General features: G+C 30.3%; 7 protein-coding genes across 7 annotated transcripts; 3 read left to right on the top strand and 4 right to left on the bottom strand.

Annotated features, from left to right (window-relative positions):
* Positions 1-979: 979 nt before the first annotated feature.
* cand_026070 (uncharacterized protein) lies at positions 980-3142 on the top strand (the record flags this gene model as incomplete). Its single annotated transcript, XM_067212836.1, has 1 exon — positions 980-3142. The coding sequence occupies one exon, from the start codon at positions 980-982 to the stop codon at positions 3140-3142; it is 2163 nt and encodes a 720-aa protein (XP_067066559.1).
* Positions 3143-3682: 540 nt separating this feature from the next.
* Positions 3683-4729, bottom strand: cand_026060 (DNA-directed RNA polymerase II subunit RPB3; the record flags this gene model as incomplete). Its single annotated transcript, XM_067212835.1, has 1 exon — positions 3683-4729. The coding sequence occupies one exon, from the start codon at positions 4727-4729 to the stop codon at positions 3683-3685; it is 1047 nt and encodes a 348-aa protein (XP_067066558.1).
* Positions 4730-4904: 175 nt separating this feature from the next.
* Positions 4905-6137, bottom strand: cand_026050 (methionine type I family protein; the record flags this gene model as incomplete). The annotated part of the gene is made up of 1 exon (XM_067212834.1): positions 4905-6137. The coding sequence occupies one exon, from the start codon at positions 6135-6137 to the stop codon at positions 4905-4907; it is 1233 nt and encodes a 410-aa protein (XP_067066557.1).
* A 208-nt stretch (positions 6138-6345) lies between these two features.
* cand_026040 (LSM domain-containing protein) lies at positions 6346-6698 on the top strand (the record flags this gene model as incomplete). Its single annotated transcript, XM_067212833.1, has 2 exons — positions 6346-6354; positions 6429-6698. 2 exons carry the CDS (start codon positions 6346-6348, stop codon positions 6696-6698), a joined length of 279 nt encoding a protein of 92 aa, XP_067066556.1.
* A 93-nt stretch (positions 6699-6791) lies between these two features.
* Positions 6792-7711, bottom strand: cand_026030 (uncharacterized protein; the record flags this gene model as incomplete). Its single annotated transcript, XM_067212832.1, has 2 exons — positions 6792-7619; positions 7676-7711. The coding sequence occupies 2 exons, from the start codon at positions 7709-7711 to the stop codon at positions 6792-6794; spliced, it is 864 nt and encodes a 287-aa protein (XP_067066555.1).
* A 232-nt stretch (positions 7712-7943) lies between these two features.
* On the top strand, positions 7944-9455 carry cand_026020 (uncharacterized protein; the record flags this gene model as incomplete). The annotated part of the gene is made up of 1 exon (XM_067212831.1): positions 7944-9455. The coding sequence occupies one exon, from the start codon at positions 7944-7946 to the stop codon at positions 9453-9455; it is 1512 nt and encodes a 503-aa protein (XP_067066554.1).
* Positions 9456-11935: 2480 nt separating this feature from the next.
* On the bottom strand, positions 11936-12625 carry cand_026010 (uncharacterized protein; the record flags this gene model as incomplete). Its single annotated transcript, XM_067212830.1, has 3 exons — positions 11936-12274; positions 12366-12492; positions 12585-12625. The coding sequence occupies 3 exons, from the start codon at positions 12623-12625 to the stop codon at positions 11936-11938; spliced, it is 507 nt and encodes a 168-aa protein (XP_067066553.1).
* Between the last annotated feature and the right edge of the window lie 257 nt (positions 12626-12882).

Here is a 12882-nt window from a genome sequence, read left to right as displayed (position 1 = left end):
TAAAAGTATTCTTTTATAAAGGAAATAAATGAAGGATATCTTCTATATAATGCAATATATATCCTAAAAAGTAGGACATAGAATATATACTTTATACTTTATGAATAAGGTAAAATTCTCTGCTAATGTATCAAGCTATACCATATTCATGATTACATTATTGGAAGATTAAATTAATATGCTAAACCTAGTATGATATCTTTAATTAAATTCTTAACTAGTTTACTTTTAAATATTTTTTCCTGAAGCATGGGTACAAGAAAAGTCATTCATACATGTTATTTCGGGAACTATACTTTATACTTGGTATATTTTCACTCTAGCATGCTATGCATGACTTTAACTTTTCATGCTGATATTTATGTTGTACGGCTAGTGTATTATATATATTTACTTTGTTATTTAAGAAATTAGGATATCTGGATATTAGTGAGTATTAAATTTATTTTATATAATGATCAGAGTTTACTCAAATATAGGAAATGACTGTAAAATTTAAATTCATGTACTTTGGTATTACGGTAAATTACAGAAAAGTATAGAACTTATTATTTCATAGATACAGCTGGATTATAAAGATAATAGGTGAAGTATAATGAGATCTCAAAGATATATACTTCTTTGTTCTGTTGTAATATTTAATTAAGTTATAAAACAGGTTTTTTTCTAAATAAAATATTATACTTTATAAAATTCCGTCTCGTCCCATACAAAAAAACCGGTACTGACAGTATCGGATAGGGCAAACCAGTGGGGAAAATACATACGCTAAAAATTGAGGAAACAGACAGATAATAGTGCACACTTGAGTGTGGAAGAGTTCTTATTTTATTTTTACTTAAGAAACTGGGACACTTAGAGCATGAGCAAATAGTTTGTTTTAATGCCTTTAAGTCTTATTGTAAGTAGGAGGGACACTCTTCAGCAAATACCTGCATATTTTTAAAGCTGTGAGTAAGATAACTGCAAAATATAACAAATGGAGTTAGAAAACCCCTTTAATGTAGAAGAAAATATGAAGAAGAGAGTGGCTAAAGTAGACTCTAATATTATACCTAGAAAGAGATCATATTTAAGTGAAACGGGATGGACGATTTTTGTTTTGAGCGATTTACTCAATACTAATGAAGTTTATTATGTGTCTTCTGCAGCAGGAAACCAATTTAAATATTTTAGGTCTTTAAATAGAAGACTTTATAATGGTTCTGATGTGTTTTGTAGTGAAAATACAATCAATAATAGTCTCTATTTATCATACATTACAGTTTCAACAGCTAGAGTTATATTTCAAAGTGAAATCCACAATTTGTATCGCCATCTAAATTCTGATAACTTGATACATGTTTTACAGTCATTGGATTACTTGGGATATTTACCAATGATTGGAATTGATAAAACGGACTTGCAATATTTAGAAGATGATGCTATTCAAGAAGAGTATGATGTAGACCAATTTTGGTCTTTACTAGCTAGAAAGTTAAGTTGTAGTGATTGGTTTAATTGTGAAACATCTAGCAATAGTAAACAGTTGCGTTTGGAACTCTTAAGGCTTTGTCCAAGAATTCAGAATGGTTACAAGATACTGTTTGAATTAGCTCAATATAAGCTGATGGAAGATGTTATTTTAACTAAGGAAGGAGGATATATCTTGCGAGAATTATTTCAATATCATAGTGAATTGTATAGTATTAAGATTGTAAATACAATATGTGAATCTATAGGGACACAGTGGTCTCCTTCAGAAGCTAAAATTGAAGATTTCATTATGGGAGTAACTGGTGGAAATAATATCTTTGATTCTTTAGCAAATATATGGCAACCCACATTATGGCATATAAATGAAAGAAAAGTTATTCATCAATTCGCTCAAGATTCTCCACATACAATTAGTGGAGAAACTAACTCATACCCAATAGATGTTGAATTATATGCTGATCAAGATAGTGAAGGCTCTACTACTACTGTAAACTTCACAATGGAAACAGCTCCACCTAGTCCAGATGCTCCTCTAGTTAGTATAACATCTTTAGGTATCTTTGCATATCCAAAGATTCGTTGCACAGGATTATTTTGTTGTTTTGCTGCTAGAGCTAAATTTTATTATCAAAATGTATTTTTAGGAGAAGCTACTTTTGATCTGTCATCTGATGGAATTAAGGCTTTTTGTCCAGTGATGTCTGGGGGTCCAAATAAGACTGGATTGTTGGTTACATGTAGAATTGATGAATATATAAATAAGAACCGCGATCAGCTTAAAGTGTTGCTTAATCAAGAGCATTTGGATGGATCAAATTCCAATGAAACTTTAAGAGTATTGCAATCCTCTTTATTTTACCATTCTAGTATAGATCATATATCTGTTAATGATCTGCAAGTAGATGTAAAAATTCGTTTTTTTCCTTTAAGAACACTTAGTTTGTATCTTCTATATAAACGGAGTTTGGCAAATGACATTCAATTTGTAACGAGTTTTGCCTTCTCATTACAGCAAGATGTTGCAGAATGGCTTGGTACATATCTCACAAATCTATGGATTCAAATATCAAAACAAAAAGATCGTCTATTTTTGGAAAGTAGAAGTGAAGTTGTGGATTGTAAAAATCTCTCCAATTTCCAATATAAGAATCCTCAACATTCTTCAGCCTCATGCTCTTCTACAACTATTTCTTCATCTCATTCAGGGTCTATTGATATACTTTCTTATGGTACTAATTTAAGGAGTCATCAGGATCTCTCTCCAGAAATGAGGAATGCTTTACTGAGAGAAGTGAGAAGTTCTCCTAAGAGGCTTTATTCCGCTTCTATAAATGATGAAAATGGTACTAATACATGCTTTATAGATCCAATAGTAACTGGAATTTCACCATTTCCACTAATCTCTGCATGGTTCAAAGGAGTAGGTCGTCCTAGTGACACTTGGTGTATCCACAACATTCTTTCTGAACTCTTATGTGACGAACTTATAGCAAAACATTTTACCGATATACTGACCTTAATTCAAACTTGTGACAATTGGATTGACACTGAGTCACTTGCAAATCTGAGAGATAGATTTATTCAGTTTATTAATAATAACAAACTGCAGTCAATTGGAGGTCTTTTATTTGATTGGATTCGTCACATTCCAAAAAAAGAAGCTTGAAGATTACTTATAGATTAAAATATTAAATAAGAGTTTTTCTTAGTTAACAGATGAATACCTAAAAAAAAAGTATTGGTTTAAATCTGAACATAAAAAAAATACTAATCAATACTAAAATAGGATTTATGAGAATTAGGGCATTAATTATAAATGCTTAAATACTCTTGGTTCTTTTGAAATATCGAAATTCATTGATAATAAATTATTTACCAAACAATTTCTATAAAATTACACAATAAGAGCTTTAAGCAATACAGTTTGAGAATAAAGTTATCAACTGAAGTATATAAATCCTTAATGCCAGAAATTCAGTATGATTACAAGAAATAAGCTCAAATTACTAGATATAAAAGTAAGCTAAGTTTAAATATTTATAGGATTCATAGGTCAATTAGAAACTTAAATTATTTAATACCTAATACTAAATACGACTAATTATTTCATTGTATTATATTACATATAACGAAAATAAATGCTTATAAGCATTTGTAGATTGATATTTCTTCTATGAAGAGAGACTATATCTCTAAGTATTTTAGCTCAAGATAAATCTAATACTAAATCCATTGCTCGGTCATCCGCTGTTATATTAATTATGCCATTACCATTAGTATCAGCTCCACTTTGGGCTGTTTCAGCTCTTGCAACACTTCGGCCTAGATTTTGTAACTTCTCTTGTAATATTTCAAGAGCCATTTCAATTATTTGCTCTGCTGGCATAGCTCCAGTTGATTCAACTACAAAGTGGAATTTATCAGGTTTTGTATCGACACGAATTAATGGTGGGTTTATATAGCCTAAATTTTTACAAGTATTTACACATTCATTACAAAATATACAATCTGAAGAGTTTAGAACTTCAATATCTGGGATATTTGTAGATTTTTCTACAGGCTTATCAAACATTCCAAATTCACTTTTAGATGCAGATAATCCAAATACATTCTTAGGACAAGAGTTAACAATTTCTCGACGGTGTTTTAAAGAAACATTGGTCATCGATGATTGATTAATACGAATGTCAGCCTCATTTGTAAAAGTTGCAGTTGCAACAGGAATCCACTTCGCATGGAATTTACCAATACCTTTGGTTGCAGTCATCCGAGCTGTTAAACTTTGTCCTGGACCTAATTTAGCTATCAAGATACCTTCATTATTAGGATCTGTAACATCTTCTTTTCTAGGCACTGGTAGTGGAATATTTGGTACTGGAAGTGTAGAGTATATATCTAAATGTGTTACATTTCTCACTGTAGGTCCTTCGCACTTCAAATCCAGTGTATAATCAACACTACATTTATTACATCTTTCTTGACATCCACAGCGATCTTTGAAGTTGAAATCTCTAATCTGTCTACTGTCTATTGGAAGTAGACCTAGTCGATGCACTATAAATTCATCATGCAAAACTGAAGTATTATCTACAATTGTAACTAAGTCTATTGCAAGAGTTGGGATTTCAGCTAACATAATCCTTCGCAGAGCATTGGCCATACTAACATCTGTATTTGATAATATGAATTTTATTACTGAAGGTGAGAACTCAGTAATCTCTATATGAGGAGTACGAACTCCCTTCCCTATCATCTTAAGTATTCAGAAAAACCTTTCAATATGGACTTAATATACAGATATTTATAATAATAATAATAACCAACTTAGGATAGTTAACAAAGATCCTCTTTCCTAGTTATATACTTAATTGAAAATGACACCCTTCCGATACCTCTAGGCGGCAAATACGTGAACACAGACATCAGATCTAGAAATTAAGGAAAGCTAATTTGGGTGAGCTAAGTAATCTTTTTGTAAGAACTTCAACACCTGTATCAGTAATTAGTAGTGTATGCTCAAATTGAGCTGATCTTTTCCCATCTATAGTGACAGCAGTCCAGTTATCTGGCCAAGTAATATCTTCACAACGCCCTAGATTAATCATTGGTTCTATGGTAAATACATGCCCTGCTTTCATCACACCAATTGCTTTATTGTTCTTGTAATGTGGTACATTAGGATTACAATGAAATAGTGTACCAATTCCATGCCCACAATAGGTACGTACTACTGACATATTGTTTTTATCAGTTATCCTATTTATCACTCTCCCTATATCCCTGTACAATGTTCCTGGTTTACATATTTTAATTGCTTCATCAAGACATTTGTATGCTGTTCTCAGTAAATTAATTGAACTTTCATCAATCTTACCAACTGGGAAAGTTTCATTCAAATCTCCATGGACACCTTCATAGTATACCGTAATATCAACATTTACAATATCACCTTCCTCTAAAGGGCGATAATCGGGAATACCATGGCATATAACCTCATTAACAGATGTACAACATGATTTAGGAAAGTTCCAATAGTTAAGTGGTGATGGATATCCACCTTTAGATATAATAAAGTTATGAATAGCTTCATCAATACTGTCAGTAGTAACTCCAGGCTTTATCATAGTTGCTGCAAGATCTAAAGCTTCTCTACCAATTAAACAGCATTTTCTTAGTGCATTAATCTGCTCTGGTGTTACTATGTCAATTTTAACATCTTTTTTCTTCTTTATCTCGCTGAAGGGACGTCCTTGAATATCATCTGCATAATCAGGCTTCACAATATAATTAGGTACTTTTCTAAGTGGACTCAATGGATATGGACGCAGATCCCCAGTAAATCCTACATAATTTGCAAATTTCCTAATATGAGGACAGTAAATCCAAGTTCTTGGATCTTTTGGATTTATTGATTGATTGAGTAAGTTGTCATCTACCCCAATATTAGTATTAATTACTTCTCTATTGGTGACAATTTTATCAGTATCTACAGGCTTTATAGCATGCTTTAATTTGTGTATGGGCCAATTCTGCCTAAAACAAGCTTGAGAACAAAAATATGATGGCTTTAAGTCTAATTTAATACATTGCGGGCATGCTAAAGAAGTTAGCACATTTCTATTACAACCTTCACAAACATTGGACTTCTGTCCATTTGTCATATTTTTAGCTTTATAAATATGAATATATAGTTAATTAGTCTCTTTAGTAGAGTACTTAACAGATTTTCTTAAACTACTACAGTTGACAACAAGTCATTATTAAAGTCTAAGCTCCAATTAGACCGCCTTGTGGAAGCAACAAAAAGGTGTGCGGTATTTTCTTTTTATTACTAAATACAATAAACTAAAAAGTTTAAAGTTACTAGAGATGTCTGGGGTAAGTTCAATTATCAGATAATTTTATCATAGGATCTTTTGGATTACTCCTTTTATTTACTATTTGTCCTTTAGTTAGTGGCTGTTAATCCTAAACCCTTTCTTACAGGCCTAATTGAAAAGACAGTTATTGTTAGACTCAAATGGGGGAATATAGAATATAAGGGTACTTTGGAATCTTATGATGACTATATGAACTTTCTACTAAGAGATTGTGAGGAGTGGATTGATGGTGCTGTGAAAGGGACCCTAGGAACAGTATTTATACGCTGCAACAACATCTTATATATAAGAGAGAAGGATTCTCTAAAAGTAGAGAATAATGAAGTGAAGATGGTAGATTAATCAGATATAATCTGAAATTAATGTCTAGTAATAGAGAAAATACCAGCTATAACAATGTATAGTCTAATGATCTATAGGTTATTATAAAGGAAATCAAAACCCATTTGCTCGCTTCCTTCCTGTATATTTTGAATCTGGCCTTACATTATGACCTTTTAGTCTTTGTACCTTTTTCTTCTCAAGTATCCATTCCTTTGATTTCACCCTTACATTACTTTTCCCTCTACGACCTTTATTCTTTAAAATTCCTCTTGACCTAGGTTCATGTCTAATAGTATTGTACCGTTCTCCATCCTCATCAGTTAAGTTTGGTTTTAAATCTTGAATGTTTGAATTAAATCCAGCCCATAAACACAAGAAGTACTTTTTTGCCTTTGTTGAGTTGGGAAAGTCAACCAGTAGCCCACCTCCAAAACCACACTTTAGAGCAGCAGAAGTTATCATCTCTACTTGTGATGAGGAGTCAGGATAAAATTGAAAGATAGCCCTTGAACCTCTATTTAGTGATATAAAAAGCCATTTAAAAAAGATAAGTAATCTCTGGTAGGGTTCGTGTTCTTTGGAGTCTGCATTACAAAGCCATTGAATAGCTGATATACTTATTGCTCCATCAAATACCCCTGGTCTAAATCTAATATCTTCACCCATATCAGCTAATAGGGCATCTCCAGAGGATTCAGAGTCAGGTTCATATATATCTAGCATATTAAGCATATGTTTACTAATGTCAATGCCAATCCAATAATGTCCATGCTCTTCCAATACTGAACCACTGATTCCAGTGCCACATCCTATATCTAAAATCATACAGGGCTTTTGAGGTAATAGTAGCAATTCAATTGCCCTTTCAGACATTTTAGTTTGTATTTCAAGAATTCTACTGCAACTAGTATATTTTTTAGCTTCTCTATCATTATAAAACTGAAGATATAAATAGTTAAAAATTATACATATATCAACTCAGAAACATAACGTACCACATCAGGAGGTGCCTGTATCTCAGGTCTAACCATTTATATGTCAATACTTTATATTAGAAATTATTGTAAGCTAGTGGAGAATACTTGCAGCTAGCTTCTAAGTTACTTTTTGACCCGTATAACATGGCGCTAATAATTTATAACCTATTTTATTGTACTAACCAAGCTGACCTCTAAATTCTTAGATAAAAGAGGTAATTATTTGATTTTATTATTTTTTTGCTGTGCATAGCTGGTACTAGAATCTGTTAATATTATACTTTAAATGTATAAGGTAGAAAGTAAATCCAATTTAGGTGAAGCTTACAACAATATTACCAGACTATTTGAGACAGTTTCCAAAGAATCAACTACTGAAGCTATTAATTGCATAAATTCAATAATTAAAGATACATGTGATAAATTATCCCTTGAAGATCACTTATTAGAATATAGAGATGGAAATGGAAGGAATGTTTGTCATTTTGTGTGTTCTGCAAGTAGAAGTGATACTCTTAGAGCTCTATTAAAATTAGCACCGAAGTTGGTTAATTCCCTTGATGGAAGTGGAGAAAGTCCTCTTTTCCTTTCAGTGAGGGCTGAAGATATTGAATGTATTAACATTTTATTAGAGAATGGAGCTGATGTCTCACTCTTAAATAATAAAAATTGCAATGTTCTGCACTATGCTTGTGAAACCTCAAATTATGAAGTTCTTGGTATACTTTTATCGAGTCACAATATACAGCAGTATTCATGTGTTGATTTAATAAATCAATGTAGTCCTGAATTTGGTACACCACTCCAATGGGCATGTATGAGGAATAACTTGAAAATAGCAAAATTCCTTCTGTTACTAGGAGCAAATCCAAATATATACCCAGTTGGCCGAGGTATACCTCCATGCTTAATACTCGCTAGTAGTTTGGGAAATATTGATATGGTTGAAACTCTTATTAATTCAGGTGCATTAGTCAAGCTGGCTATTGATTCTGAGGGATATACAGCTTTATACTGTGCTGTAGAAGGAAATAACTTTGATTTAATTAAATTATTGGTTCATTATTCAAAAGAACAAAAATTTGATATATTTTCTGTGTCAGTAAATGGGAAAGATATATATATATATGCCCAAGAACAAAATTGTTCACATGAAATTCTTGAATACTTGGAAGATTTTGTATCTAACAATGAAAATGTAACTTCAGTTACACAATGTTTGTTAAATACTAGCCAAGAGATGATTTCTGATAAAGTAGTTTTAAATAATTCAGATGACGAGGATCTAGAAGAACATAATATATCGGAAAGCGATATAGATGAAGACAACTCAGATTCAGATATTGTATATGATGAAGAAGAAGCTAAAAAAATTAAAAGTGAGGGTAATTTGGCATTTTCATTGTGTGACTATAATTCTGCTATTCAAGCTTATACAGATGCTCTGAACTTACTTAAAAGAAAAGTCGAATTATTATCAAAAGAAGGAATAGATCTCAAATCCAGTTTACTCTCAAATCGTTGTTGGGCGTATATCCAAGTTAAAGAATATAACAAAGCTTTATTAGATGCTAAGAGTTGTATCAAAGTTAAACCAGAATGGAGTAAAGGATACTTTAGATTATCTCAAGCTTATCAGCACCTTAATGACAGTGAAAATCAAGCATATAGTTTGTGGGATGCTGTTATCCATGAAGTTGATTCCCTTGAGACTAAACAACAATACTTATCCATTTTGAAGAATTTAATTGAGAAGAAAAAAAATATATCTGCTATTTATCCTAGGGAACAAATATAGTTATTATTGCAACTTTGCTAACTTTATATAGTTGTTATATTATTTGGGTAGTTATATTTAGGATATTTCCAAATAACTTTAAGTTAATGCCTGCCTACAAAAGTACCAAATTTTTGTATACCGGTATTTACATGTGAACTTCCTGACGTAAAAAGAAATTACGTGGGGCATCCTACATGTAACTTAGAGTTTTAACTAAAATTTTACTGATGGGTAGAATTATAGTATAATAAATAGGTCTTTGATATTTTAAGTTTCCAATTTGAGGAGTTTGAACAGTTTAAATTATGTGAATACTCTTGTATTATGGACTTCAAAAAGGGAAAAATAAAAAAAAAAAATTCCTAATGTAAAGATATCTAAACAAATTTACTTTATATTTAAATGGAAAAGCTGAAGCAATAGAAATTTTATTAAAAACTCCCTTTGTTGTGTATTCAAGATTTGTTAACGTAGGAAAATTTGGTATTCACTTTCTAGAACAAGATATTAAAATATTATTTTCTGGAGATAGAATATTAAAGGTAAACTTAATTAATGAGGCAATAAATCTTGAATTTAAAACTAATTGTAATTGAAAAATATACTGGAAGAAATAAAATTTCAAAGAATATAGATGGAAATCAATTAAAGCTTACTAAAAAAGACAACCTTTAATGATGAAAAATTAAAAGAATCCTCTACCAATAATAAAACAAAAACATCTCCTAGAAAATCTAATTTGTGTAATTTTTTAAGCTTGATTCCATTAAGATCAATTTATGATAGTAAATTTGGAATAACTTGTACGAAGAAAGTTTAAAATATATGGAAACTCCAAAAGTGAGTCCACCAATTAAGTGATATAATGATAGAAGTACAAAGTGCAAGAATAAATACACAAGTGAAATTTTAGATTGTTCAATGAATTTAGAGAAAAAGAATAAAATATTTGAGTATATACCTAAACATTACTTGCATAAAAAAAAAAAAATTTGATCAATATAATATAAAATCAAATAATCAACAGATAAAGGCAGTTAATATGGTAAGATCTGGTAAAAATATTTTTGTAACAGGTGGAGCTGGAATTGAGAAATCATTTCTTTTACAATACATTGTACCATTACAGGATAAGGAAAAGATGGCACTTACAACTTTAACTGGATTAGCAGCTAGCCTGATAAATGGAATAACTGTCCATAATTTTGCAGGTATTAAGTTGAACACAAATTATGAAAATTATGGAGATTATAACTACTTTAAGGATATTATTAAGAAGTCTATTAAAGACTTAAATGTTTTAAAACTGATAGAATAAAATACGAATATTATTCATTGATAAAATATCAATGATTGATGCATATACTTTCGATATAACTAATGTAATTACCAAGGGTTGTAGAGAGTATAGTAAATCATTTAGAAAAATACAGGTAGTTTTATTCGGTGATTTTTTGCAATTGTCCCAGTTAGACCCAATAAGTATTTGAATAAAAACCCTGTTAGCTCAATAATATACCCACTTTATGTATTTGAATATCTGATTTGGAAAATATCAATAAGATAATAGAGTTAACTGAGGTATACCATTAAAAACTGAAAATAGCTATTTTGAAGTCTTGAATAAGATCAGATTTGGGATTATTTCTGAAAAAAAGGTAAAAATATATTTTCTCAGAGTATAATAATGGGTGGGAAACTAAAAAGTAATACTAGTAGTTTTAATTTAGAACACAATATCTTAAGTTCAAATAATTGTGATACATGCATACTAATACCACTTTGTCGTGATGTAGATTCTGTTAATGAAGAGAAATCGAATCAACTTCCTGGAGAATCTGTTGAATTTAAAGCAAAGGATAAAATTTATAATTCTAATGGAAGATTATTTATAGGAATAATATCAATTATATCAAATGAAATATCTCACTTGACATACTCTACAAAAAAAATTAATACTTAAAAAAGGAGCAAGAATTATGCTTATTAGAATAATTGATATATCACATCAATTAGTTAATGAACTTTGTATAACAATAGAATCATTTAACTCTTTATTAAAGTATCCAAAAATAAGATTTGTTAATGGTACTATTAAGACTATAACTCCAACTAAGTTTACTATAAGTAACTTTAAAAAAATATTAGCAACAAGAATACAACTACCTTTAACATTAGCATGAACAATATCGATACATAAATCATAAAATTTATCATTATATTATGTTCAAGTTTTGTTGGATAAAGTGTTTGAAGAGGAACAGATATATGCAGCATTAAGATATGGAAAATCAATTGACTACTATTAGTGGAATTACTAGTACTGATAACATTTGCAACTACCTTAAGGTTAGTAAAAAGTTCTTGAATATTATAAATATATTACAAAAATGAATCAATCAAAAATTTATAAACAAAATAAATAATGAGATTATTAATGTAGATACAGTAATTTAATTTACAATCTATATCAATCTTCACTTTTTTTCAGATATAATTCATGTTAGCTTTTTAATTGCTTCAAATCTATGACTGTACCATTCTCTCCCTATATTTGGAAATGGATCTAGTATATTATTCATCAAATCTTTTATACTTAATGTAGTTGAATCATACATAACTTCAGGTTTGAACAGCCATAAATCTGGAGTAGTGTACATCTTATCTGGTGTATAAAATAATTGCTTTCTTCCTTGTGGTTTAGATGTGAATTGTCTTTGTTTAAATAATATATGGAAATGCTTTATATCTGCTCCTAATCCTTCCAATAAGTTATTAATCCGCCTCTCACTTGCTTGAACTCTTTGGAAAATAATAGAAGACTTAGCTACAATATTCTACAGTAATCAAGTATTATTTCATTTATTTCAAAAATTCCATTTTATTGTACTCGGTTTAATATAAAGTAGTCAACTTTAATATTCTTACCTGGTTAGATTGGGCATGTATTTCTGGCCTTGCAACAAAAGACTTCTTTTCTTTAAGTACAACTTTTGAGTCCTCCTCATTACTATCTAATCCAGTCTCATAATTCCAGACATCATTATCACTATCACTGAAAATTTGTTTTTAATAGAATTCCCAGGTAAATTAGATGAATAGTCCCCTTGTAAATCTTAATACTAATTTAAATCTATTCTAACTTACTCTATCCTGTCTACTATCCCAGTAATACTATTTTGCAACATTTATAGTGTATATTTCATTCATTCAACTTACTCAAAATAACTCACTGTCTAAACTCTCCATTACTTCCCAATGTCTTGCTTGATACAGCACACGGTCCCCATGTCTAGTCTTTACTGCTATTATGACATTTTGTATATCAAGTAAAAATAAGGAAAACTATTAATGATGTGCAAATAATAAACTATAAAGATACTCTGCAATAATTTAACTATAAAATTTGATGTTATACTATTAAGATAAATGTGTGTATCCGTAA

This window comes from Cryptosporidium andersoni (assembly GCF_001865355.1).
Source record: "Cryptosporidium andersoni isolate 30847 chromosome Unknown contig_7, whole genome shotgun sequence".
In the NCBI taxonomy this organism is placed as follows: Eukaryota; Apicomplexa; class Conoidasida; order Eucoccidiorida; family Cryptosporidiidae; genus Cryptosporidium; species Cryptosporidium andersoni.
The sequence above is the reverse complement of the archived record's forward strand: the minus strand, read 5'-3'. Positions and strand labels throughout refer to the sequence as shown.